At 45.9% G+C, this 25,781-nt stretch overlaps 2 protein-coding genes across 11 annotated transcripts in view; both read right to left on the reverse strand.

The window, feature by feature from the left end:
- The window catches only part of LOC308195932 (uncharacterized protein), a 39,810-nt gene extending 21,711 nt beyond the window's left edge, over nucleotides 1–18,099 (reverse strand). The window contains exons 1-3 of one of the 3 annotated variants that reach the window (XM_080594167.1): nucleotides 16,174–18,099; nucleotides 14,157–14,296; nucleotides 723–13,002 (exon numbers count right to left, since the gene is read on the reverse strand). In XM_080594167.1, coding sequence (XP_080450293.1) covers nucleotides 12,986–13,002; nucleotides 14,157–14,296; nucleotides 16,174–16,370 — 354 coding nt within the window. In that variant the 5' untranslated portion in view covers nucleotides 16,371–18,099 and the 3' untranslated portion in view covers nucleotides 723–12,985. The other 2 variants (XR_013951949.1, XR_013951950.1) reach the window with 2 other exon arrangements.
- Nucleotides 18,100–24,784: 6,685 nt separating this feature from the next.
- The window catches only part of MEIS2 (Meis homeobox 2), a 172,279-nt gene continuing 171,282 nt past the window's right edge, over nucleotides 24,785–25,781 (reverse strand). For all 8 annotated transcript variants that reach the window (XM_080594152.1, XM_080594146.1, XM_080594144.1 and 5 more), the window contains one exon: nucleotides 24,785–25,781. This exon is cut by the window's right edge and continues 462 nt beyond it. The gene's annotated coding sequence lies outside the window, so the exon portion shown is untranslated.

The following is a 25,781-nucleotide window of genomic DNA, read 5'->3' on the forward strand; positions in this document are numbered from 1 at the left end:
TATGAATATCAGTACTTTCAAAAGCACTATATACAACCCACACCACACTCCTGAAGTAAATAAGGCAGTTCCTGTTATTGTTTATATTTCAGCTCCACCTCTCCAATATTTCAACACTCTTTGGAAAAGAGAAAGAAAGAAAAAATGCTTTTACAGTTTCTCCAAATGCTAAATCCATATTCTAGTAATTAAATAATGTTACTATTATTAGTTTAATAATATTATTGTATTGCAGGAAAAGCATAGCAAATGTTAAGGATTAATAGTAATTGAACCTGATATTCTATTAGCTAAACCAGAAATGTTGCTAGATGCAGTATTTTAATAACATAAATAAGACTGTATGTATGTGTTAAGTTGTATCTTTTAAGTTCAGCAAGAAATGGAGCAGCCTTTTGGTTTGTCCCACACAGATAGATCCTCACTTTTGCTCCAAGCACAGCTTCATGCAGTTCACATCTTGATTTCCAGAAGAAACATGAACCATTTGCAGCAGGTAAGAGAGCACCTTCAGGCTAGCCCAGAAAACAACTCTAGTTTCTCACTAGTGTAGCTCACCCAACAAGCTTACCCAAGTCCCAGCCAGGAAACACCACTTCCAGATGCCTTTGTAGAGGCAAGAGCAGATCATGGGACTCGTACCAAAGCACACACATACTCCCACTAAATCCCAGAATACAGGGCCAGTGCTGGCCACTTGAGTCCCTGCATGCTGTACTTACCTTAGAGCAAAAGCCAGCTGGAAGCCACCGAGCAGCAGGAAGCCCATGTGGGATTTCCTCTTGACCTTTAAAACCAATTGCCTGATATGTTTCCAGGCTGCTTACTAGGGCTGCAGGGAAAAAGGAGCCTTCCTCCTACAAGGTCTTCTTATAAGAACCAAGGCCTGCTTGGAGATCAACCATGTGCTGAGCTGCAAACAATCATGTGTTAATTGTTTAGTTCCCTGCCCTGTTATTACTTGGGGGATGGTGCCTAGGGTTGGCTATTTATAGAATCAGGGTTAAAGGCTGATTCAGTAATTATGAATAAAAGAAGTCTATACAAAAAACCTTCTTTAGCTAGAGATAAGAACTATCTGCCCCAAACTCTCTTTGAGGGATTAGTAGGGTATGTTTGGGGAAAAGCATAAAAACAGGACAAACATCTGATAATGCTCCTTCTCCTACAACCTCTCAAGCTTTTTGCAGTTTAGGAACTTACTTAACTACAGCAGACACCTCTCCAGGCTGATATTTTAGGGGTTCAAAACCAGCTGATGGCAGCCCTGCTTTCAATAACACCAGCGCACAAAGACTGGTATGCAGTGAACCTGACGTCTATTTACGACCATTTAGAAGGATGAGGGAGCCTATTGCCAATATGTGCTAGAAGATTGATAAATGTGGAGGAAAAATTAACATTTCGATCCAGATTATTAGAGAAAACAGTACTTCATGTGTCAATTTTACATCTGTCCTATCTGGGTCTTTATCAGCGCAGCTCTGTGCTATGTAAGCAGAACAACAAAGGCAGTGGCAGTAGTTCCAGGAGCTTGGAGATAAGCTTCCACTATGCCTATATATGCATATGTGTGCTTAGCACAGAAGAGATTTTACTGCCATGTAACTCATGCTAGTCCTAAGCATCAATCAGGCATGACAAGTCACTGCCTAAGATCAGGTTGTTCTTGCTAGTGGCACGTTTCCACAGGCGTAAGAACTTCACCATCACTGAAAGAACAAAATGACTGGAGATGGGGCTTTGGTGGGTGACAGTGCAGCCTGCTGTCCTCTCCAGTATAATCTGTGATGTGTGCCTGGCTCCCTGCAATGCTCTGATATGAGTATTAAGTTCATTGTTTTTTTAGTAGGAATCATTTAGTAACACTGTGTTATATCCTATTAGAAAGCGAAACCGTTGTATTTAACCATGAATATGCTAGGGAGTTCATTTAAAATTCCCTTACTGTACACATCACATATTATTTTTTCAATTAAACTGATTCAGTACTGGCATACAACATACCTATGTTTCCTTGAGTACTCTCATAGGTAATTGAACATCTGGAGGTAAAAAAAGCAACAATAGAAAAGAAGAGATTCCATGTAGGTTCTTCATATTAAGCTGAAAAAAAATCCACAGTGCCTACATGCTGCTTGAAAGTGAATATAAAGTATTTCTGAGAAAGGAGCTGTAGAACTTGAGACTATTAAGACAGAACAAGGGGTTATGAAAATGTATAAATGCATTCAGGGGGAATACTGGGGTGCCGTTGCTACCATCTGCAAGATGTGTTTCTCTTCTGGTTTTCTACTTCTGTTGCTTGAGAAGATTTAATGTAAAGCGAATATGACATTTTTGCTGCTACTTACACCATATGCATCACAAAGCTTTGTTTAGTCTTAATAAAAATTAGATTAATGAATTTTCTTTTCCAAATTTTTAGTATCTTCAAAAACATTCTGCTTTCAGGAAAAGTCCTACATCAGGACAGTAGTGGGAAGGTGCAGGGAATGTAGGAAGGAGGGAGAAAGAAAATAAAAAAGAGTTATACGAATACGCTCCATGTTCTACCTGTTTAAAGGCAACTAAGCATTTGTCAGTTATTTCTGTAGTCTGCTATCACTCCCTAAAGCTGTAACTTACATACATTTTTTACATACTTTACACATAAAGTGAAGCTGCCTCAACTGATGATAGCTTGAGTTGGTCTTGCTCAGCACATCACCAAGCGTCTCAGTGACCTTGCTTGAAGTGCAAGGGTAAAGTGTTTGCACTGATGAACTGTTCTGGAAGGAAATAAAAGTCATGAGTAAGCATTCCTGCATTGCCAAGCACCGTTCTGTCCCTTTTCATCTTCCTCTCTTAATGGGGAAGGTTAGCACGATCGTACTTATGACTGTTACTTCCTGTGCACGTATCTATCTGTAGGTGCCTGTGTATAAATGTAAATAAACCTGAGGTTTGCTCTTACCTCAGTTGGCCTTGGGAGTGTTTCAGGAACCAAAATAGTATGTGAAATACAGGAGCTTGTTTCTTTTTTAAAAGGTCCCTGCAGAATCGCTATGGTACAGCAGCCTGTATATAGTCTTCACATACCTCATACATTTTGTCTGAGTGTCTCATTGTATTTCATGAACATTAATGAATTAAGTTTCAGGAAGGAACCACGTAAAGACTGTAGAGATTAGTGTCATTTAAAGGATGATTTGTGTAAAAAGAGGCTAATAATGTAGCCAAGTTTATTCAGGTGTCAGTTGCAAAACTAGACATAAAACCTGTGAGCCGTAACTCACAGGTGATCACTCAGATCACAAGCTCCCCACTGCTGCTTCAGAAAGATCACCTCCTTACCTGTTTTCAGTGATATATTTAGGCATACAAAAATTAAGCACTTTCATGTTGTTTTCAATCTTGATACTTCATTTTCAAGATTCAAACCAAGCAGTTAGCCCATCTGTCCTGAGCTTGTATATCAGCATTGGTATCTGAAGATGCATTAGCAGAAAATCATTAACTCAATCAGCAGCAGAAAAATATGAATGCCAGAAGAGAATAATGTTCTGAAATTGTTCCCATATATCCAGATGTTTTCTGTGCCTCACACACTAAGACTAATTGTGACAAATTTCTGAGAATGTCTGGCCAAATTCTGCTGTGAGGTTAAGCGTAATGGTTTGCACATCTATGTCAAAGTAAAACTTCTAATTGAGGAGCGACCCTGTACCTTTGTATCACTAACAGTTGAGACCTTCCCACACCCTATTTTTCTATATGAATGATATCACACCACAGAAATGGCAAACATCCCACATTTATAATGAGTGGAAGTGTAAAATAAGTTTGAATAAAACCTCTTCACCACAATCCCAGCCTTCTGGAATGCAGTGAACCCATGGCAAAAGAAGCAAACGTGTTAAACGAGGTGTATTCTGGGAGTAGTTTTATGTTCCAGCCAGCTCCTCTGGTGGCCACTGTCCGATAAATAGCTTGTGTGCACTGTTGCATCTGTGAAAGAAAGTTGTTGGTTCAACTTGCTGTGGAACTCTGCTATGGCTTTTAAAATTCTGCAGCCTTGAAAGACAGTTGGTCCCCCTAGGTGTAAAAATACGGTGCTTGACTCAGTTCATTGTTTCAGTTTAAATGGACTCAACGAGATGTATTATCTTGTTGGGTATGGGCACAGTGGCTGATGAGAGACTGGCTTGACTTCCTTAAAATCTTTCTGCAAGTGGGATACGTTTGCCATCCTTTGATTGCCAGAAAAAAAAAAAAAGAAAATAATAATAATAAAAAAAAAAAGCTTTTGTTCCTAGAACTGGAGCAAAGCCCACATGTGAAGGATTTTCTGGCGTCCTGTTTCGTACCAGCTCCTGAGAACTTTTTTTCTCAGTTCACATGCACTTTTCAGCAGTGTTATCCTTAGTCCCCAAGACTAGGAGCATGTGGGAGTGTGGAGGAAATGTATACGTTCTTCCCAGTCCTCCACTGGACAGAGCCCAAATTCCTTGCTGTGGGAGGGATATGAGGTTCAGAATTGGAAGAACGGGTTCTGGCAGAAGCAGCCAACTGGAAAGAGAGAGATCCATGTGCAAAGTCCCTTCCAAAGATGAATCAGGGTGAAATGATTTTACATGTTCTTTCATTGTCCTTCCCACCTTGTAAACATTCCTAAAGCCTGTCTGTAAGCCCTGCATAAAGAAGTGCTAATATCCATATGTCAGTACTGGAAATGGTTTCTCCCACACCTAAAGAGCCAAGTTCATCCCGTATGTAATTCCACTCACTTTAATAGCATTGCAGGAGAAAGGATACCAGGCCAGTGAGTCCACCCAAAAGCTGCAGATTCTGCTGAAAACAGCTGCTTGCCTTGTGGGTAGGATGAATCACCACAGGCTGCAGTTGCTCAGGCCTTTGCAGTAGATTCCTCTTCACTTCTGTGTGCAATTCTGCCTGCAAATATCTGAATTATCTGGTCACCAGCTGCTTAAAAGTCTTGAAAGCCTCGTTTTAAGAGTTAAGGCCAGCAGAGCAGCTCTTGTTCTCAGTTCTTAAACTATGTCCATTGAATGTATGTTTCTGCTGTATTTATACTTTATTTATCCTATTAGAAGACATTTATTAATTAGCTGCAATAGCCAGGGAGGATTTTTATTTCTTCTGATACATTTCTTGATTTTCAGAGAGGGGGAATGACTATTAATTGTTCTTTGCTCAGTCAGTCAACAACTAGAACTAGAATCTAGGTCCGGGGAACCGATGCACCTACAGGTATTAAATTGCTTCAGTGTCTGGCCAGTACCTTGTGATCATACAGTCAGAAAATGCTGAGTGCCAGCTTTACAGTCAAAATGGAATTTCACCCCATGGTCAGACCAGCAGGGAGTTTCAGAGAAGCTGGGGGGGGATTTTCATAGGATCATATGGGAATGTCTTTTAACAAATTCTCTTCTATTACAATGATTCTGTGACCCTGGTGGTGCCTTCCAGTCTTATGTTCCTATAAATACCTTGCTTAAGAACTAATTCCTCTTGACAATCTTACGGTGCTTCAGCTCTCAGTAGAACACGTCACCAGTTAGTTTGTCTTAGGGCTAACTTCAGTACTAGATATTTGTTTTCTGTTACTGTGTTATTCTAGACAGCAGGATATTGTTTTGAATATTACCTGTAGGGAATTTTTCATTAATGAGTAAACAAACTTTCAGCTCCTTCAACAACAGATGCTCTAAATTAAAAGGTCTGAAAACAACAGTCATATTCTTTAAACAAATGGTGCACTGTAGGATCCTGAATTATAAATGAAATTGTAAATGTGTACAAAGTCCAGTTAGAATCTACCTGGGACCAAAGTTCACCCTTACAAGAAGTATAACATCATTGCAATTAGTGTTCACTAAAAAAACTAACAGAGGAAAGACCTTCAGAGCAAATGAAGGTTAGTTATTTTAATCACACTGGAGCTTTTTATGAATTTGCTTTTATGGTTGAATAAAACACGAGACTACGTAGTTGTATGAAAATGAGTTTCCATGAGCTGTCTGGAGCAAGAGATAAACAAGATAAAACTGACATGCTCTTGGACATTGAAATGTATATGCAAAACTACAGCTATTTTGTGTTCGTGTGTGTGTTACAGAGAGAGAGAGAGTTGGGATTTTAAGTGAAAACATCTATTTCCAATTTCCGATTTCCCTGTGCCCACATATAGGCATGAGGAAAAGTCATTTTTATAGCCAGCCTTCCTAACACTACATAAGGAGTAGCACCTTTCTTTCTTCCTTCCGCAGCCTGTTGCACAATACTGTATGTGGTGTGAGATTAGGGCTTCTTCAAGATGTTCTTTGTTCTTCCCATTTTACCTAACGCAACAAGGCAGGGGGTTGTCAGGATTTTACCAGGAAACAGTAGAACTATTTTTTTTGCCCTAAGTCTGCAAATGCCTCCTTCTCTGCATGTTTTTGCAGAAATCAATTAGCAAAAATTTGATTTCATCTCACTTTGCTTTAGCTCTCTAAAAGTTATCCCAGGCACCTAAAATCCTAATCCAAAGGTCACCTCTCCTAATTTAGGTATCTAAATTTGTTCTGTCATGAATATGCCCCCACCCATCATTTTACCTCTCACTCTTGTCTCAGGATCCTCCTCCTCAGCATATTTCATCTAATTCTAAGACAAATGAGTTAAATGAGTAGACTTTGGTGTAAAATGGGACAGCTATTATGGACTGGATGTCCAACTTCTCAACAGCTAAAATTAAAAAGACTGAGCCCATGTTTCTTTTGGTTTTCTTCTGTGTAAAAGTTCACACGCAATTATCTATATGAGCCATTTTAGATCCTAAACTGAAAGATCTTTTTTTTTCAGCCCAGAACCTATAGGTGATGGCAGCAGGTACAGCGATTTGTCTGCACATTCCTGCCAAGATTTCTTGTAGTCTGCATCAGTCATTTATTCTAAATTAGGAGTGTATTTGCTCTAGGCTTGCTCTATAGTCTGTGAAGAAAGGCAAGTACCTTCAGAGAAGTGTGTTTCTGGGTCTGCCTGCCTTTCTCCATTGACAACAGAGCAAGTCTCAAACTGCTACAATCCCATATTGGGTACTTCAGTTAAAGGATGGGATGAATCCATGTATATCTGCTGCAGTGCTAGAACGCATAATAAATTTGAAATCCACTTTAAAATCTTGCAAGTATAATATAAATCATATGTCAAATTACATATAGTGCCGGTGATGTGTTTGTGTGGTGGTATGCATACACACGCATGCATGAATGCTTTACATATGATTATACTACAACAACAACCCAAAAAAATAAAAAATAAAAACAAAAAATAAAAAATAAAATCCTGGTAATATAGCCTGTGAAATAATTACACCGGTTTTTAGAAAGATGTGGAAATTATTTTTTTCAGAAGTGAGCTTTATCCTCTTGTACAAAGTGGAATAACACTTCCAAAGTCAATCAAATGCAATATAGCATTTGTTCTAGACGAGTATGATTCCGCAGTGAGACCATTTTTGACCTGATGGAATAAGAATTTTAAAAAAGGGAAAAAAAAAAAAAGGAAAAAAAAAAAAGAAAGAAATTAAATGCGTAGTGGTAATAAGAGAAACTTTACTACTGACCTCTGTAAAGACTTATTGCCAAGACTCATATTGTCAGTGACGTCCAGGATCAACAATGCTCACAAGCAGTGGACTCAAAATGAAGTTGTCTGTTTTTGGCAACAAAATATTCTGCATTTAGCAAAGGCATATGTTTCAAACTCAAATGACTTCACTTCAAATTAAAGCAAAAAAATGTTTTGAAGTGTAGTCATTTGATAATCATTTGCTTTAAAATAAGCAACATATTTCTATCTAATGGGATCCACATCTCTAACAAGTGAACCAACAGTGTGACAAACAAAAAACAACCTGCTCTTAAATATAATTCCAAAAGAAATTACATCTAGTTCTTTTTGTTGTTGTTGTTGTGCTCTGTTTTCCTTTTTTGGCCGCCTGTAGAACTCCCACAATTTTTTCATTGCTACAATGACAAATGCTATGAGAAAAGACCTGGTCCACTGCCAGAAATTTACTCTAGACTTCAGTATATGTTTCTGCTTTCAAGAGTCAATTGTTTTCCTTCTCTCCCAGGGGCCACTAGCTACCTTATTACCAGAAAGAATGACCCCTTGACAGCGCAATTGAGATCCAGAAACTCAACAAAATTGTAACCCCTCCAGTGGCATCAGAATTCTAATCAACAGCAGAGGGTCTGGAAGACAAATGTACTTGTGTATAAGGCCACCATATTAGAAAGTGGCTTCTCTACTTGCAAAGAAACCTATTTCTATTTTGTTTCTCTTGATATTTTTATTACCCCTGTTCTTGTAACCTTTTCATTGCTAGTGTTCTTAAGGTAGAAGGGTTTTCACAGCATGGGAATTATCTGTACTCAGTTTACACAGTTTTCTGCCTTTTCTTTCACTTGCAATCTATTTTGTGCAGTGTACAACCAGACATGGGAGCCCCCTAGTTATTAACTGATTTTTTTTCTCTTATTCAGCTTAATCCACTAGCAGAACAATTGTTCCATCAATATGTTTATTGCCATACAGGAAACACAGGTAAGGACTCCAGCCTTGAAACCGCATTGAAAAATGAGCTTGGTATCTTAAGGTGAACTTCACAGAGAACATACCTTGTACTTGCAAGGATGTGCACCAAAGTGGAGGCATATGATCATATTTCTCAAGTATAATTACTAGCAAAAGCGTTCAATATATTTGCTGGCTCCTTTTGCATGCACAAGATTTGAGAATCTAATGTTGTTTCACATAAATACATTCAGATAAATACACACAAAGATGATTTGGAACACAAGTCCCTGGTCTAACTAGTTGTTATATCTGTACACATGAAGCCTTGCCCCAAAGTCTTGAGGTTGACAGAATGTGTGCCGCCAAACTGGCAAAATGCATTTTGAAAATGTTAGAGAACTTTATGAAAATCTCAGTGTGAGTTAAAAGTTTTCTTGTGATTATTACAAGGATTAGCTGATGTGCATTAGAAGGAAAATGTTTAAGAGCAGCCAGCCAAATGGTAGAACACGAGTTACCCATGAACCAAAAACGGCCCACAGACACTCTGCCAACTGACTGCTGTTAAGCAGAAATTGGGAAATACTTTAGATGATTGTAGGAGAAAGTTTCTTGAGATACAGAAGGGCGAAAATATTGAAAAATCAGAAGCAGTCAGCATGGCAAAACAAAAACACACTTGGTTTTTAAAACCTCTGGTTTTAACAGAGCTTTGGGCGAACACAGGAATTTGCAGAGACGGGAGCCTGATAACAGTATTGTGGCCTTAGGCACAAAACAAACAAACAAACAAAAACCAGCAACAACGTTCTGCTGAACATGCAGAGGGGAGAAGGGCATGAGAAGGACAAGAAAGCATTAGGGCAAAAAAAGAATCCATGTTTTTATTACCTTTCTCAGACAAAAGTATTAGACCCCCTAAGTGATCTCTGGAAGAAGCACTCCAAGCACCTCCAGAGCAGGAGCAGCACAAACAGCAGTAATTTTCCCTGCACTGTCCCAGCAACAAGATGTCCTGCTAATGCAGAGAAAGCACTGCGTGCTACCCTTGCTTTCCCTGGTGAGACACATTTGTGCTACAGACAGGCAAGAGGGAGGATGCTGTGAAAAAGGCTCCTCCACCCTGTAAACCAGACTGAGATAGCTCACAGGAGCATCTGAAGTGATACTTGGATTTTCAGGTCATTGCCATACAGAAGGATCGGAGTGACTGAGCTCTTGCTTTGCAAGCAGTCACACTACAGGAAGAGCTGCTTCACACGTGTCCTTTGCACCTGCAAATCGAATCTCAGCGTCAAGACTTTAATTAATAACAAAAAGTGGAAAATTGACAATTGAATCTTTTGGCACTTTTACCCCAAACTGTATTGACTTATTGTCTTGCATGTTAGGGTCATGTCTTTTTCATTTCTATACAGAAGCTGGAAGCAAGTTACGCAGATTGTTACATGTGTAAGTGTTATACATTAAAAATAATACCTCTAAATAATGCTGTCAAAGTACGAGACCTACCTGACTGATGGAAGAGTCTTCTAAAAAAAGCAGCTCTGAGCTTCCCTTAAAAAGAAAGAAGGAAAATCTAAAGATAACAATGAACAAAAAAGTAGCTGCTTCTGCCAGACCCATCAAGTTAAATGGCTCTTTGTATTGTTCAAAGCATGTACACTATTGTCTTCTGTGGCAGAGGGTAAAGAGAGGGAACTTTCACAGATGTTTTGATGAGACAACAAATAAAAATAATATTTTGACAGAGCTCATCCCATTAAAAAAAATAAAATTGCATTTTGCCGGCTCAAACAGAAATCCCCTTAACATGAAAAATATTGATGGTGTATGTGGAGCCATCCAGTAATACTTAGAGCAAACGTGCCATTCATAACAGAGCATGCAGCATGACTAAAGACCCTAAGTGCCTGGCATCATTTGAGCTTAGTTTTAAATACTTATGATAGACATATTTTGGAATACGTTTCCTGAACGTAGTGTCAAGGCTTTACTTCAGCATTAGCTGACAGGTTGAACTGGTGTTCATCTACCCAATAAATGCAAAAAGGATTAATTTCTACGTATGTACAAAGTTTGGCTTTTTTATGCAGGAATTGGGACTTACTTGCTTTCCTGATGAAACATTTACCTCACTCTGCCTCATCAATATTAACCTCACAGATCAACAGATCTTCATATTGACAGAATAGAGAAGTCAATATCTCCTTATTATTATTTAATAAGTATTTCATTGTCAGTAACTGAGTGAGAACAAACATCTGTGCAGTATAATGGCATGCACTTTAATTTCGCAAGGTTACCGTCATGCATATGTTAGACAGAAGAAAGCTAACCCGTAGTAAGAATCACCCAGTAATACCAGCGTATAAAATGACAACATGTTGAAGGACATTTAAATTGAACAAAACAGGGTGTTTTTTTAGTCCTACTTTTGATATACAAATGTTGGATGTGTTTTACTGTGGCTTCTGACTATGATTGATAGGAGATGCATCAATTTCAAGGTTTGTGAATTTAAGTAAATTGTTGTCAGTGGTATCACTTCTTCTTTTTTGTATTTTTTTTTCAAATTATCTCCTTACAGAGAATAGAGTATTACAAATTGAGACAGGGTATACATAAAGCATCAATTTAGCTTGAATATCCACTTACAATAGTAGGAAGAAAATAGTTGTGATACGGATGTGAGTACATCAGAGTCATTCAGAAAACTCCAGAGTATTTAAAAAACAACACCGATGGTGGTTTGGCTTCATTTTTTCCTAAAAAGTCCTTAGTGTTTCCTTCTGGAAAATACTTTGTTTGCCTTTCCATTCTAAGGATAAACACAAAATTAAAAAATAAATAAATAAACACAAAACAGATCTTAGAGATGTCTTTTATCTTTGTCCTCAGAACATAATTCCATTACATTCTACATTAACAAGCAAACAAAACAAACAACAAAACCCAACAACCGTTTCAACTGCTTGCAACTCGTGGCAAGTTTATTAACCCTTCATGACTTAAGCAATGCTTTATTTAACTCAAAAGCCTAAGGAGCTTCCTTTAAAACCGACAGCAATTACATATTGTACAGCCAAGCTTGCTGAAGCTCCAGTATCTTCAGAAATTAGCTGTGTCTGATCTTAAACTAATTTTCCCTAGACCACTTCTTATCTGATGACGTCTGACTTAGGATCTGGTGAAATGCACAGATACTTTTTATTATGTTTTCCAACTCATGGTCACGACTTGTTTCCACGTATATGTGTGTTGTGTCTATGTATCTGCATGCCTGTCTATATGCATAAAGTAATGTATATGCTATTTGTGTGTGGTTTTAGTTTTAACATCAGGTTCTATAAATGAATAAAGATACTATCTTCATTTTACTGTTCGCTAAAAGAGGCAACATGGAATGGATTCTGTAAATCTAACTATACATGTTGCTGATTAAAAGCTGATGGTAACAGTTAATATACAAGGGGACAGACTAGTTTTTCTTCTAACATTTTTTCAGAGAAAAAAAAAAAAAAGAAAATTAGACAGAAAAGAGCATTTCCAGATGTGACTGTATGGGGCTTGATTTGAAGCACTTTTGTTATCTCCTTAATAATGCATGTAAGAATGCTCATGTGAAACGTTATGTTAAAACTCAGTCATAGTAGATATTTGTGCTTATGAATTGATTCCTTATCTATATTTTATGGAGAAATAGCTCGGCACTGGATTACAGCACATTATTTTCCAAACTCCTTATTAGACTCTGCATCTCTCTCTACTGTGCCTCCAGGCTTAAATTAAAAACAAAACTTAAGTAAAATTTAAAGAGACAACATTCAGAAAGTTATTTTTTCCAAAGCTTCTGAAAGTTCATAATTATTTTTGTCCCTAATAGGCTTGCCTTTGAAATAATTTGATAGCTAGGTTTGTAAATCCACTTGGAAGGATCCGGCATCCCATAACCATTAATAGGAGTATATATCACAAAAATGATTTTGCATATAAATAATGGTATACAGGATTTGGCTTAAATTGTCTGCTTTCATTTGATTTTTTTCCCCTCTAAGATAATTTGGAGAGAGGCAGGAAGATCAAATTGAACACAATTTGGAAATGAAACTTGGATAATTGAGCAAAGTAGGTTGAACTTGTCAGTCACCTGTGACCTCCTTCTAGTTGCACATCACTTCAAATACCTGAAAGGAGAGGCCTGTGCAGAGTTGGAGAACGCATCCAGAGCAAGTGGGGCTTCACTCCGCTTACCACATTAGGAGGTAACCTGCTTGCTGCGTTTCTGTTTAAGATGGAGGGACCCGAGCACAGTGCCTTGAGAAGGTGCTCGGCCACCTGACGAGGTCAGGGGTCTCGGTGGAGGAGAGCAGGATGGGTGCTGCAGGAGAGCCCCATGCAGGGTGCTATGGGATCAGAACTGCGGTGGACCTGCAAGAGATGACAAGGTGAAGCCTGGCGAGTAAACCAGAGCCTGCTGGGGGTAGGATCTCCATTAGAGTCTCCTACAACTGAAAGTTTGCAGTCGTCCCTGTGCGTGAACCCAACATCTCGCTGTTCATTTTGGAGCGATTATTCAAAACACCTTGGCAGCTGAGCCCTTCGCGCTTTCAGGATAATTATTTCTAATCGTGATTGGCAATAATAGTAATTGCCATATTCAGCCAGCGCCCAGCTGTAACGATTTTTTTTTATTATTATTATTATCATTATTTGGGTTAACAATCGGCACTGACAACAACGTCTCCCTCCCCCAGCCCCACAGGCGAGGGGCCGGCACTACTCCGCCGCAGCCCCCCCGGGGAGGGCTCCCCCACAACACCGGGCCCCTGTCCCGCGTGGGCGCCCACGGGGGAGCCGAACCGGGCGGTACCGGGCCGCTGAGGGGCTGCGGCCCCCTCGGCCCCCCCGGAGGAGCCTCTGCCTAAAGCTGCGGGCCGACGGCGCGTCTCTCGCCGGTGAATCTTGGCGGGTTTGTTTGTTTTAGCTGAAACCGCCCCAAAGGCTCCGTGCTGACGCTGGCGAGGAGGGGAGCGGGGGCGAGGAGGGGCCGGCGGCGCTGACAGCTCGCCCGGGGGGGGCTTGGCGATCGCCCCCCGGCCGCTGCGCCCCGCCGGAGAGGGCCCCCCGCTGACCGCCCCCGTGCCCTTCCTCCTCCTCCTCCTCCCCCCCCCCCCCCGCCCAGCTGCAGGGTCGCACAGCACCGCGACGGCACCGCCGGGTACCGCTGACGGTAAAAGCGAGCCCAGCGCCTCTGACGCCCGCTGAACTTACTTTGGTGGCTGTTTTGGGGTCTGCACAAGTTTGGTGCCGGGGATTGCCGAGCCCCCCCCCCGCCCAGCGCCGCCCCCAGCCCGCGGTCCTGCAATGCTGCGGGACAGCCTCTGCGGGCGCCGCCCCCTAACCCAGCCTAACCCTAACCCTAACCCCAACCCTCCGCCCCAGCCCCGGGGGGAGGGTTTGGGGTCGGGGGGGGGGGGGGTCAGCCTGGCTGCCGGCCGCACCCCCGTGGGGATGCTGCTCCCTGACGTCAGGCGCCTGCTCCCCCTTTTGTTCGGTTACAAAGAGTTGGAGCAGCGTCTTACCTGCGCTGGGGGCTGCGCCAGGGAAGTGGGGACGGGCGAAATCAGCCTCGTCCTTCTCCCTCGGATCTGCGATCGCCACACCTAAGTTAATTGCAGCCGGGAAAGTGACTCGCAGCCTCCTCAGCCCCGTGTTTTGCTGCCTGGAATGCACAAAAAAGCAAAGTTTCCTTGGAGCCTGGATGTACCCGAGCAGCGTTAGCAAAGCTCGATGCTCCTTGCTACGACCCATTGACGTAAATACATTGCCAAATATCATTATTCCTCCAGCAGTCTTTATTTTCTGTTTTTCCCTGTGCATCTCCTTCACGACCATTGCCGTGTTGCGCATGCAGCTGCCCGCGAACCTAGCAAAACAACTGCGCTACCGCGGGTTACCCGCAGCAGACATTTGTTCTTCCTCTCCTGATTCTGCGGAGTTATTAAAAAGTAATGGGTGCCAAACCAATCGAGGGATATTTCCTAATTAGGGAGGAAAAAATGAACCGTCACCCTTTTGCGCAGTTCGTGGGCCACCCCGCGCCCAGGTCCCCCGCGTTTTTCCCTCGGGGGCGCGCACACGCGCGGCGCACACACGGGCACGCTCGTCCCCGCACCTCTGGGGCGGCTGGCTCCTTATTTCTCACGGAGCTTAAAGAACAACTCGCAACTGAAGACAAATGAACTGACAGGAAAATTTATCACTTTTGTTTTCCACTTTAATTTCTTCACGTGCCCTAATGAAACGCCGAGCCCTTGGCGAGGGAGGCAATTAAACCACCCGGCGCAGGGAGTCCTGCGCTCCCCAGCCCGCCGCACGCTTTAGGGGGCTGAAGTTTTCCAGCGGAAAACCGGGCTTTTAGTGGGGTGTGTGCGTGCGATCCCACGTCCACGGAGATCCACCGGATCCCCACGGTGTGCCGGGCGTTTCGCAGCCCCCCCGGCCCCCGAGCTGTGCGCAGCCCTCCTTGCCGTGCCCCCTGCGTGCCGGTGCGCGCCCCGTAATTCTTCACAACGAAATTGCTTCCCCTCGGCTTCCCAGGTTTTAATTTAGCGGAGGACTGATTAGCTGTGGCTTTAAAAGGGCCAGGGCTGCGCTGGCTCGCGGCGTCACCTCTCACCTCCCCGCAGCCCCGGGCTGGGGTCACTGCGGGGCCACGGCGGGGGAGCGGGCAGCGCGGCCCCGGCGGCGCCTACCTGCGCGCCCCGCGCAGTGCCCGCGCAGTGCCGCCCCCCGCGGGAGCGCGCCCCCGGGGCCGGGGGGAGAGCCGCCCGCTCGCCCCCGGCGCCAGCGACCCGCGGTTGAAACGGATGGCGGCCGGAGCAGCGGGGAGACGCGGCTCCGCTGGGCGAAAATAAGGGGTCGGGGGATTTTAGGTCACGTCCCCCTGTCCTAAAGCCGCCCCTTCTCCCTCTCGGGGGAAGGGGTGGGGAGGGGAGGGCCGGCCGGGGTGCGTCGCGCCGCTTAAAGGCTTCGTGTAAACTTTTGCGTTTGGAGGGAATAACTTCAAAAAACTGCGTCTGATTGGGTTCAGCCGCGGGTGCCCAGCTCGCATCGATTTGCGGATTCATCGAAGGTGTAAAAAGCCGTTGGTAACGTTTCAGGTCCAGTGTCCCTAAATCAGCAGCTTCTCCCTTCTCTGCCACCAAATCCTGGAATTAGTTTAACAACAACAACAACAAATTATTTTTCAGCTGTAAAAAATCATTTCAAAGAGGGGTGATGTGATAAGAGTAGAGGCTACAACAAAAGTAACAGACCGCTTCTGAACAGACTTCGCTTTGAGCAAAGGTTTCAAGTGTGTCGGATCCCCATTAGAATGATGCTATAGGCTTTATTCTGACCATTATGGAGGAAAAAAAGTCAGGCAACGCATACCAAAATATCAGCAAAAAAAGGCTAAAAATGAATTTATTTTCCGATATGAACAGTGAAAGGTGTAAGTACGTTTTTAATAGTTTTGATCTTTATCAAACGATCGATGTAGATAAAGGCAAATAGCGAATATTCAGGAAAATGCAATTAATTTTAAGAAGTTACCTTTCCTTGAATGTACCGGTGCTTTTACAGAGCTGGTGCGGAGCCGTCGCTTTGTTTATTTTTCTAATGTCTACCCAAATTCCAGCAATCCGCAGAGCAGTAACAGCTTTTTCCATGTGTTTATCATCGAGGTTGCAACAGGATTCGCCTGAATTGTTCTGCCTTTCTTGTGTTTTCCTTTCTTCCCTTTTCTGCATTTCCCAGTTACATTTGCTTTGGTTGCAAAAATAAACAGCGGAGTTTTTAACAGCAATTTGAGATGATAATGGTTACTGATCCCATTCTTTCCATCATAATCTTCAAGTGGTTTAAGATTAATGATAGGAGGTGTTTTAGTAAGGAGTGTGGGTTCTCTTCTCCAAAGACCATCGCTATGATAATTTACTTAAGATGTTGACAAGACTGTCAGTAAGGCTAATTTTTTATTAAGCTGCGCTGTAGCAACTGTAGTAAGCATTTGTTGTTGTTATTTAAGCACACCGTATTTCTGAATGCCTTCCTATAAATATTGTTATTTGGTCTCTGCCTGATGGATTTGCAATCGAGATGATTCCCCTCGCCTTTGTTTCAAGAAAGGTGTCTTCTGCTATTCTGATAAATATTCCCCTCCACCCTCCCCCATTCCCCCCCATTCCCCCCCATTCCACGCACATTTTTAAAAGAAAATAAATTTGAGCAACTACTGTCTCGATCCAGCAAGCCAGATCCGCAAAGCTTTGTTTCGGCCGGGCTCTGTCTAGGCACAGCCCTGACCCAACGCAACTCGGCTCAGGTTTGAGCGGCGGTGTTCTGCTTTTGTTTTTATTTTTCCGATGGGCAAAATAATCACGCCAACTATAAATATTTAACTGGAGCACCTCAGCGCGCAAAGAGGCTCGGGTGCCTCTTTAAACGCGGCCGACTTATGATTTTTTTTTTTTAATATTTTTGTGGCTTCCGAGCGGAGTTGTGCTTTTGTTACCCTCCCCGCCACCCCCGCCGGACCGCGTCCTCCTCGCCGGGGACCAACGGGGGTCCGGGGGGCGCCGGGCCGGGGTCCCCCCTGCATCCGCGTCCCCCTCCTGTTCCCGGAGCTCCCCGGCCGGCAGCGGGAGCTGCGGCGGAGCCTGCCGGGGGGCGGCCGGTGCCGCGCTGAGGGGCTGCGGGTGCGCGCTCCCGGGGCGAGGAAGGTGCGGGGCAGGCGCTTCTCACTGCGGGGACACGTCTGGGATGCAACCCCGCGGCAGATCGGTTGGTTTCACCCTTCTGCCGTGTTTTCCATAAACACAGAACCGTAGGCTTGCTTACCTATAAATTACCGGCACCATGTGACACTCGTTTTGCCCTGCTTTATTGCCGTTTTCGCTCCCCCTCCCCGGTTGCCGGCCCCATGCGTGCCCGGTGCGCAGCGGGGCCGGGCGGGTGCCGGGCAGCCAGGGCGGGGACCCCGGGCACGGCTGGGGCTGGGGATGCGGCTGGGGATGCCCGGGACCCTGCCCGGGACCCTGCTGGGACCCTGTCCGGGGGAAGCCGCTGCGGGGCGAGGCGGGAGGCAAACGGCGGGGGCTGCGAAAGCGCCTTGACCCCCGTTATCAGCGCCCGCTCTTTCCCCTGTCGGTGCTCTTTAAAATGGACTGAGATAAAATGAAATAAAGTAAAATGAAATAAAATAAATTGAAATAATAAAATAAATAAAATAAATAAAATAAATAAAATAAATAAAATAAATAAAATAAATAAAATAAATAATAAAATAAAATAAAATAAAATAAAATAAAATAAAATAAAATAAAATAAAATAAAATAAAATAAAATAAAATAAAATAAAATAAAATAAAGACACTTGGCAAACAGTTTCCCCCCAGCCCCGCGAGGCCGGCCGCGGAGCGAAGGGCAAGGGGCCGGGAGCGCGCTCCCTCGCCAGGCGGGCGATGCGCGCTCCCGGCGCCGTGCACGGCCTCGCTTCTCCTCCTCCCCCCACCCCCCCACCCCTCGGCGCGTAACCGAGCGGCCGGCGCGGCCGGAGGCTGCGCGCTGCGGCCGGCAGGGGGCGCTCCGACGTTGCGCCTGGGAGCCCGCGCCGCGTGCCCGCCGCGCCCGCGCTCCCGCGGGGGCGCAGGGCCGCGCCCGCAGCCGCGCTCCGCGCCGCCCCCCGCTCCTTGACCCCCCCCCCAACCCCGCGCCCCCTCCCTCCGCCGCGCTCTCCGCGCCCGCAACCCCGGGCGGGCGCCGCGCAAGGTGCGCGCATGGCGGGGGCCCGGACGTGGCTGCGCGGAGAGGGCCCTCCCCTCCCCATTCACCGCCGCCTTTCTGTGTGTACCGTGCATTATGCAACTTATTAAATACGGCGAGGAATTGTCAACATTTTTTTCGCCTGTTAGTTCCGCTGATCCGGGCAGGATTTATTTTCAGATCTCAGGTCCCGGAGCTATAATGCGTGATTTTCTTTGCCTTAAATAAAATTGGTCAAATGTTGACAACCTTTAAGCCAATCTAACACTCGAGATTACTGATGGGAAACTAATGAGAAAATATCAGATCGTCCGGCCTGGGGGCTCCTAATTAAATCTTAGCTGATTGAAAAATAAAAGCGGGTTCGGGGGCGTGGGGGAGGAGGGAAGAAGCTCCGGGCTGAACTTTAGCTCTCGTTTTGCGTTGTGTTCCCCCAGCCCTCCCCTCCCTCCTGGCTGCCCCCTCCCTCCCGAAAAGCCGCTCCGGTTCTTTCCAGGGATCCGAGCGCGGCTATCGGTCCTTGCCCGGTAAATATTAAGGCCTTTAAGCAACGCGATTTAACTAATTAGAAAATTTACATCATTAAGTCTCAGGGAGAGAAAAAAGGAGAAACAAATCTGTCAGTCATTTTAAAAGAGACAGGCCCTATTGAAGTGTGAAGAAATCGGCTCTAATTCAAAAAGGCAATCGGGCAGAAAAAGCCCTCAACATTACCCTGCTAGTTATTAATCAGAAGGGGGTTCCCCCCCTCTCCTTCCCTGTAATGGCAAGAGCTGAAGCACATCGTTAGTTTCCCCCGACGCTGCCGCGCGGCTCCCATTCAGGTTTTTTTTGCCGCTCGCCCCTGCCCCACGCTAAGGGCGAGCACCCGGCCACCCGAGGCTCAGCCACCTGGACGCGGGGCCGCGCTGGGGACCCGGCTCCGCACCAAGCTGGGGCCCCGCACCCCGCATCCCGCATCCCGCACCCCGCACCCGCAGCGGCTGCGGTGCGCGCTCCGCGGCCCCGTGGGAGCGGGCTCCGAGAGGGACGGGACGGGACGGGACGGGACGGGACGGGACGGGACGGAAGGGAAGGGAAGGGAAAAGCCCGGAGCTGGCGTTGCCCGGGGGCCGCCGGCAGGAGCAGCGGGCTGGGGAGCCCCCAGCTGCTAGGGGGCTCCGGGAGGGGAAGGAGCGAAGGGGCTCGGCCCGCCCGCCAGCCAGCGTTGTTGCATCTCCCCGGCTCGCCCTCTGTTTCTCCCCCCCCCCCCCCCCCCCCCCCCTTCAAACACCCTCTGTAATTCCCCCCTTCCAACTGGGCGCTGAGGACTGTGGCATAAATAATAAATACATCCTACTCTGCGCTTTCTCTCTCCTAATCTCGAAGAATCTGACAGTCGCTTTAATCAAAGGAGTTTGCACTGTTTCTTCATGGAGCTAATTTAAGGAATTTTAAACGCGCTTCAGACAAAACCAGGCGATAGGGGCCTATTTCTGGTCCCACGGCCCGGGAACGAACTCTCCTGCGGCTCGAGGAGTTAACCCCCTGTAAGTGGGTTCAGAATCAGCCCCCTGGTGTGTTTTACCTGGCAGGAGCCTGTAAAGACAAAATGTTCTGGCCAAGGAAAAAAAAAAAAAAAAAAGGAAAAAAAAAATGCCTCTGCCAGCCTGATTCCGGCTCCCATTTACTTCCAACTGTTAACTTGTAGTCCCCTCTGTAAGTAGGTGCTCCCAGACACGTAAAGGTCTTCGCCAGCCCAGACACATGCCTTCATTAGCGCGCCGCGTGCTCGCAGGCAGAGCCGCGCAGTGCCCGCGCAGTGCCCGCGCAGTGCCCGCGCAGGCGGCTCCTTGCAGCCCGCGGGCAGCGGCCGAGCATCGGGGGCTCGGCCCCACCGAAAGCCCCGTGTGGGGGGAGCGGGCACGGGGACCCTTTCAAAACACGCGTCCCTAAACTGCGACCCCTCGCTAAAAGCGGCCCGGCAACCGCCCCGGCGCCCCGGGCAAAGCCCCGCGGGCGGACCGGGCCCCCGGAGCCGGGGGGGCCGCTCAGCAGCTCGCAGTGCCGGGGGGAGCACAGGCCGGCTGCCCCCGCCCCCTCGGCATCGCTCTGCCTTGCGGCTGGTCGGAATGAGCCGAGTTTTCTGAAGAAGGCCCTTTCGAGAGAAACAAAACCAGCGACAAGCTCTTCTTTCCCCCAAACCCAACGTGAATATCAACCTGTCCGCTCGCCGGGCTTCGCAGCTCGGAGGCATTATAATAAAATTTACGGCGTCCTTAACAACTGCCAAGTAAAAGCATTAAAATCCCCTTTAATTGAGAAAACATTGATTTTTAACTCTGGAAAGAACGCAACCGTAATTTAATTGCAAACTTTCACCGATATAGCAGCATCTTGGGGAGAGAAAAACATTCCGTCTTTAATAGACCTACTTTATGAAGTGATAAAAACAAAGAAAACCTGACAAATAGACAGTTGCGACGGTGAAAGAAAAGTTATTTGCCTTCCCCTCTCCCTCTTCGCAGCCCCAGAATATCGTGCTCTCCCCGGCCCCCTCCCCAGGAACTAACCACAAGCGGAAAAGCAGAGGCTTGGGGAGCTAGGAAGAAGCCGCAGTTCGTATTCTAAATAAGTATTTGCCTTTACCAGGCGAAGAATGATGCCAAGCGATTTAGGGGAACGTTTTTCAGAGAATGGTAGCCTCTTTCTAAAAGGTAACTGATCGGATGAATTTTCCTTACTTTCCCTTGTCCGTTAAAAAAAAAAAAAATCATTGCTAAAGGGAAAGGGAAATCCCACCCTCGCTTTCTATCTTATTTCTGTATCGGTTTTTGGTATTATAGGAGAGTAAAGAAGTTTTTGTTTGGTGGTTTTTCATTGATCAGTCACTCTGAGCTAATGTAATTATCCTCATCAATAGAAGGCTGCAGAGAGAATCATTATGTGGGTGACATTGATAAATGATCACCCAAGAGCTGCCTTTTCTCTTGGGCACCCCCACATATGACCCTCCCACATACACAAGGTAGCCATAGAAACACCTTGAGATCCTCAAACACGGCTGCAAATGGGAGAATACAGAAAAAGCGAGAGAAACCCAACTTCACACACTTTCTGTCCCTGCCGAAGCCCCCTTCCCATAGCACGGAGCCACCGAGCAGGGCTCGCTCTGCGCCCCTGCCCCGCAGGCGCCGAACCCCGGCCCCTCTCTCGCCCCCGAGGCACCACATCGAGCAGGGGCTGTGCGTGTGCCGTGGGGCTCGCTTCCCCTTTTCTTTTTCTTTCTTTTCTTTTTTTTTTTTTTTTTTCCTTTTCTAGGAGGGTTAAATAACGGAGCCGCACGCACCGTGTGGCTGCACGGCTCGCTCCCTACGTGCCAGTTCGAAAGTCGCTCGTAGAGATGCGCAGCTGCAGCGCCCGTCACCTCCCCAGAAACGCGGCTCTTGGAAAATGGTTAAATCCGAATTATTTGTAGCGATTTTTTTAGTCACAGGACTGTACAGGAAGGTTCTGTGTTTCCTGCTAAGGTAAAGATTAATGCATTTTTCCGGCCGCAGACCCCCTTTTTATATAAGCAAATTCTAAAATATTGAGAGCAGTAATTGATTCATAATGATCCATAAATCGATGCGAGGAAGGGGCCGAGGGTGTTTATTTATTTTATTCCTAAAGCTGCAAGTAAAGTAGCTCTGACACCGTGTGGGGATGAAGGGGAGGAGTTGTTTAGCTGTGCGGGGTCATCCATCATCACTGTCGCGGGGACTCTGCCCAGAGCAGCGACCTCCCTTCTGTCTCTCTTTCTCGCCACCAAAACTATTAATATTAAAATCCGCCTTCGAACCTTTCCCCCGCCAGCCTCGAATCTCGCACGGTCCTCCTCGGCTCACAGGCGCTGGGCTTCGCCCGCCTGCCAGCCGATAGCCCTCGTTCGGCGCCGTGGGGGCTCGCCCCCCGCTCCCCCCAGCAACAGGGACAAGGACCAGGAGCACAAACAAAGTGCCGGCCCGAGCCTCGGCAGCCGGCCCCGCTCCCCAGGCGGCCTCCCCCGGCCCGCCGGAGCCCCCCGCTCCCTCCACGGGGAAGCAGCCGCGGCGGCGGGGGGGTTCCCGCCCACCCCCCCGCAGGAGCAGCGGGTGCGGGCCGGCCCCGCGCCGGCCCCCCAAACCCCTCCGTGCCCCGGGGGGCTGCGGGTCCGAGGGGCAGCGCCGCACGGCGAGCGGGGGCCGGCGCGCCCCGGCTGCTGGGTGCCCCCGCCGCATCCCGTGCCCGGCCCCCTCCCCGGTCCCGGCCTTCGCAAACCTGGTCGGGGGCAGTTTGCTCGCTCGCTCTGCCGCCGGGAGGGAAAGGGGGGGGCAGCGCTTGGCTCCCCCGGCATCGCCTCTTCGGCCCCGCTGCGGCCGCTCGCCGCGGCGGGCAGGGCTGGGGGCGGCCGCGCGGGCGGAGGTGCGCTTCCCTCCTCTCTTCGCCTTAACAGCAGCAAAATCTGGAAGAAAAACCCCTCGTTTGCGGTGACTGCAACCCCCCGGCCCAGACCCGCTCAGGGAAAACGGAGTTTGGGATTATAAACGTGTGTGTGTAAACAAAAGGTGTTTCTTCTGCTACCCTTCGTTTCCCACAGCATAAGCAATTTTTATTCAGACTAGAGTATTTTCTTTAACACTATACCGCTGTCAAAACATTATTCCCGTTTTGGCTGCTTTTGACAGCTGAGCAGTTCTTAAAAATACCAAAATCGGAACCTTCCGTGCTAAACAGTAAATCTCAGATGGAGAAATCTCTGCGCGTTATTGTACCTTGGATCGCAGCAGAACGTCTCACGGCGAGCACAGCCCAAAAGGGGAAGGAAACGAGAAAGAAAATAAAGGACAACACAGCAACATCAATATTTAGTTCAACATAAACCCAACAACCTACTACGGAAAAATCGTTCCCTGTCCTTCTACCTGGGCGAGGACGTTGTCTGGCTTTTCTCCTAAAACTGTAAAGAAAAGATCTGCAAGAAAATAAAGTCCTGATTAAAAACACAGCCTCCCTCTTAACGTGCTGACACAACAAACCTTGCCTTCTTATTTCCCGCATCCACAGTGACCAGAATGTGAAAATTGGGACCCAGGGCGTGCTCTTCGTTCAGGACTTAGGGGTCGATGTGATTTTAACCGGGACAGAGAGCATCCAAGCCTGGTGTGGAATAACCATCCTTTACATTTCATACGGGTGCCCTAAAAAGACGCCCACAAAGCAGGACCCGACTGCTAAATAAATCCTCACACCCATTCCACTGGCATCCTCCCTTCTGTTGCCAGCAGCGTGGGTCCATTTACTCAGCTCAGAAATTAAACATTAACTCCGAGGCTGAACCTCTCGCGGCATTCCGGCGGCAAAAGTTGTCAGCCCAAGTTTTTAATAACACGCCAGCCATTTGGAACGAGGAGGAGGACGGCGGAGAAGGGTCACGAATCTACGAATGGTTAAAGCAGTAACACTGGCTTCCTAGAAAGTTAATTCCAACCCCTTTCCCGCTCCCCTCCGCCCGAAATAAAGGCAGAGCCTTTCCCTGCTCCTTGGGCCCCATCCTGCTCCTGCTGACTGAGCAGTGCCACCGAGCGCAGCCAAAGCCGGCTGCCTTTCTAGCAGCGACGGTCGCCCCCCCCCCCAGCTCAAACTCTCCTTCACTTTCTTCCAAATGCCACAGGCTTTCGTTAAAGTAAAACCAACCCTCGTCCAGGATTCTGCACCAGCTATTTATATTTAAAATGTCAAATTAACATTTTCCCTCATTAGCTGAGGGGTCTCTCTTTTTTTCCTTTTTTTTTTCTTTCTTTTTTCTTTTTTTTTTTTTTATGAAAACAAATGAAGAAAAGAAAAGCAATAAAACCATCTCAAAAGCTACATTGTGCAATCCTCACACAGGTAAAACTCTCGTTAAAGTCAAAGCTGCTTTTCCCGAAACTTCTGAACCTACGCCTGGGTTACAGCCATTCTTCAGCGCCGAGCTAAGTAGCTGGAGTTAAGGACGGCAGTGGCTGTGCATGCACATGCACATACACATACATAGACACATACACGTACACTTAACACACATGGCTTACTGGTCTCGTACATGGGCCTTCACAACTCACACAGAGCTTCTATGTTATTAGCAGATAGTACAGATAATAGACACAGCTCTCTGAAATACAAGCTGGTGAGAGAATAGTTTGAGTTTTGTTTAGTCTGGTATGAAAATAATATCGATAATCAGCAGAAATATATCATCTCAGATGTTCTTTCACCCAATTATTCTATTAATGCCGATGACAGGCTTGTTTCTGATTTTTCCAACCTTTCTTTTCAATGCTCATGAAGAAATATATTTGAGACAGCTCTTCCAATAACTTCAATCTTGACTAAGCATGATTAAAAACACAAAAGCCTAACAAAAAATCAAAAATGAAATATTTATTACCGCATTTTGTGACTTAACACCTTTTTTTTTTTTTAAAACATAACGTCACAGTCCTCATACAAGTATTTTAATGTAAATTTTGACAAAGCTTAAAGGTAACAGCATTTTCTTCTAGTGAGGAACACGTGCTGAGAAAGGAAGAATTCATGGACATACAATACCAATTCCACAGCAGATCTGATACTAGCAAAAACATTCTTTTTTTTTTTTCAATTGAGGTAAACACATAGAATATCTAACATGAAACAATTAATAGACCGAACTCTGTACGAAGTTTGTTACAGTATTCTCTTGCTTTTTTTTCCCAAGCTTTGAGTTCATGATAAAGTTCTAGGTTTGGTGCAAAGACCGTTAGTAACTTCTTTCATTGAGGAAAGCTGCCCAACTTTTAGTTATGTTTTGTCCAAAGCCAAGGCTCAGAACTACTGGAAGAAGCTCCTGCTCTGTCTGTTCTGTCTTTTAAATCTTCACCTGCAAGCTCTTTGAAGAAGAGTCCAAAAAAAAAAAAAAAAAAAACAAACTGGGGAGGAATGGGGAGAGACTTAATGAAGCACAAACTATAAAGATCTGTTTGAAACTAAAGGACACATTTTATGAAGGAACAAAACGAGGGAATGGCAAGGCCTTCTTGGAACAGTCTTCTGAGTGATGAGAGACCCAGCAAGACTTTCGTCTTCATCTCCAGGGTAGTTCTTTTCTCACTGGCCAAAACAGGTCTTTCATGGATAGTGACTTCACTGCTGAACCAAAACAGTCATTCTTTTGGGAACAACACACATAGTGTGGAAAACAAGGATTTTTTTTTTCTTCTAAAACTATTTGAGGCAACGTAACGGAGTGATCAACAGAAATGTACAAGTTAACTTAGTTCCTATGTTTATACTACAGTAGTTATAACTCTTGGAGTCTTTTTTTTTTTTTCCAGAGGATCTGTACATGGACATATTCATTTCAGTGAGCCCATGATTTC

The sequence above is a fragment of the Anser brachyrhynchus genome (assembly GCF_964034855.1).
Source record: "Anser brachyrhynchus genome assembly, chromosome: 5".
NCBI lineage: Eukaryota > Metazoa > Chordata > Aves > Anseriformes > Anatidae > Anser > Anser brachyrhynchus.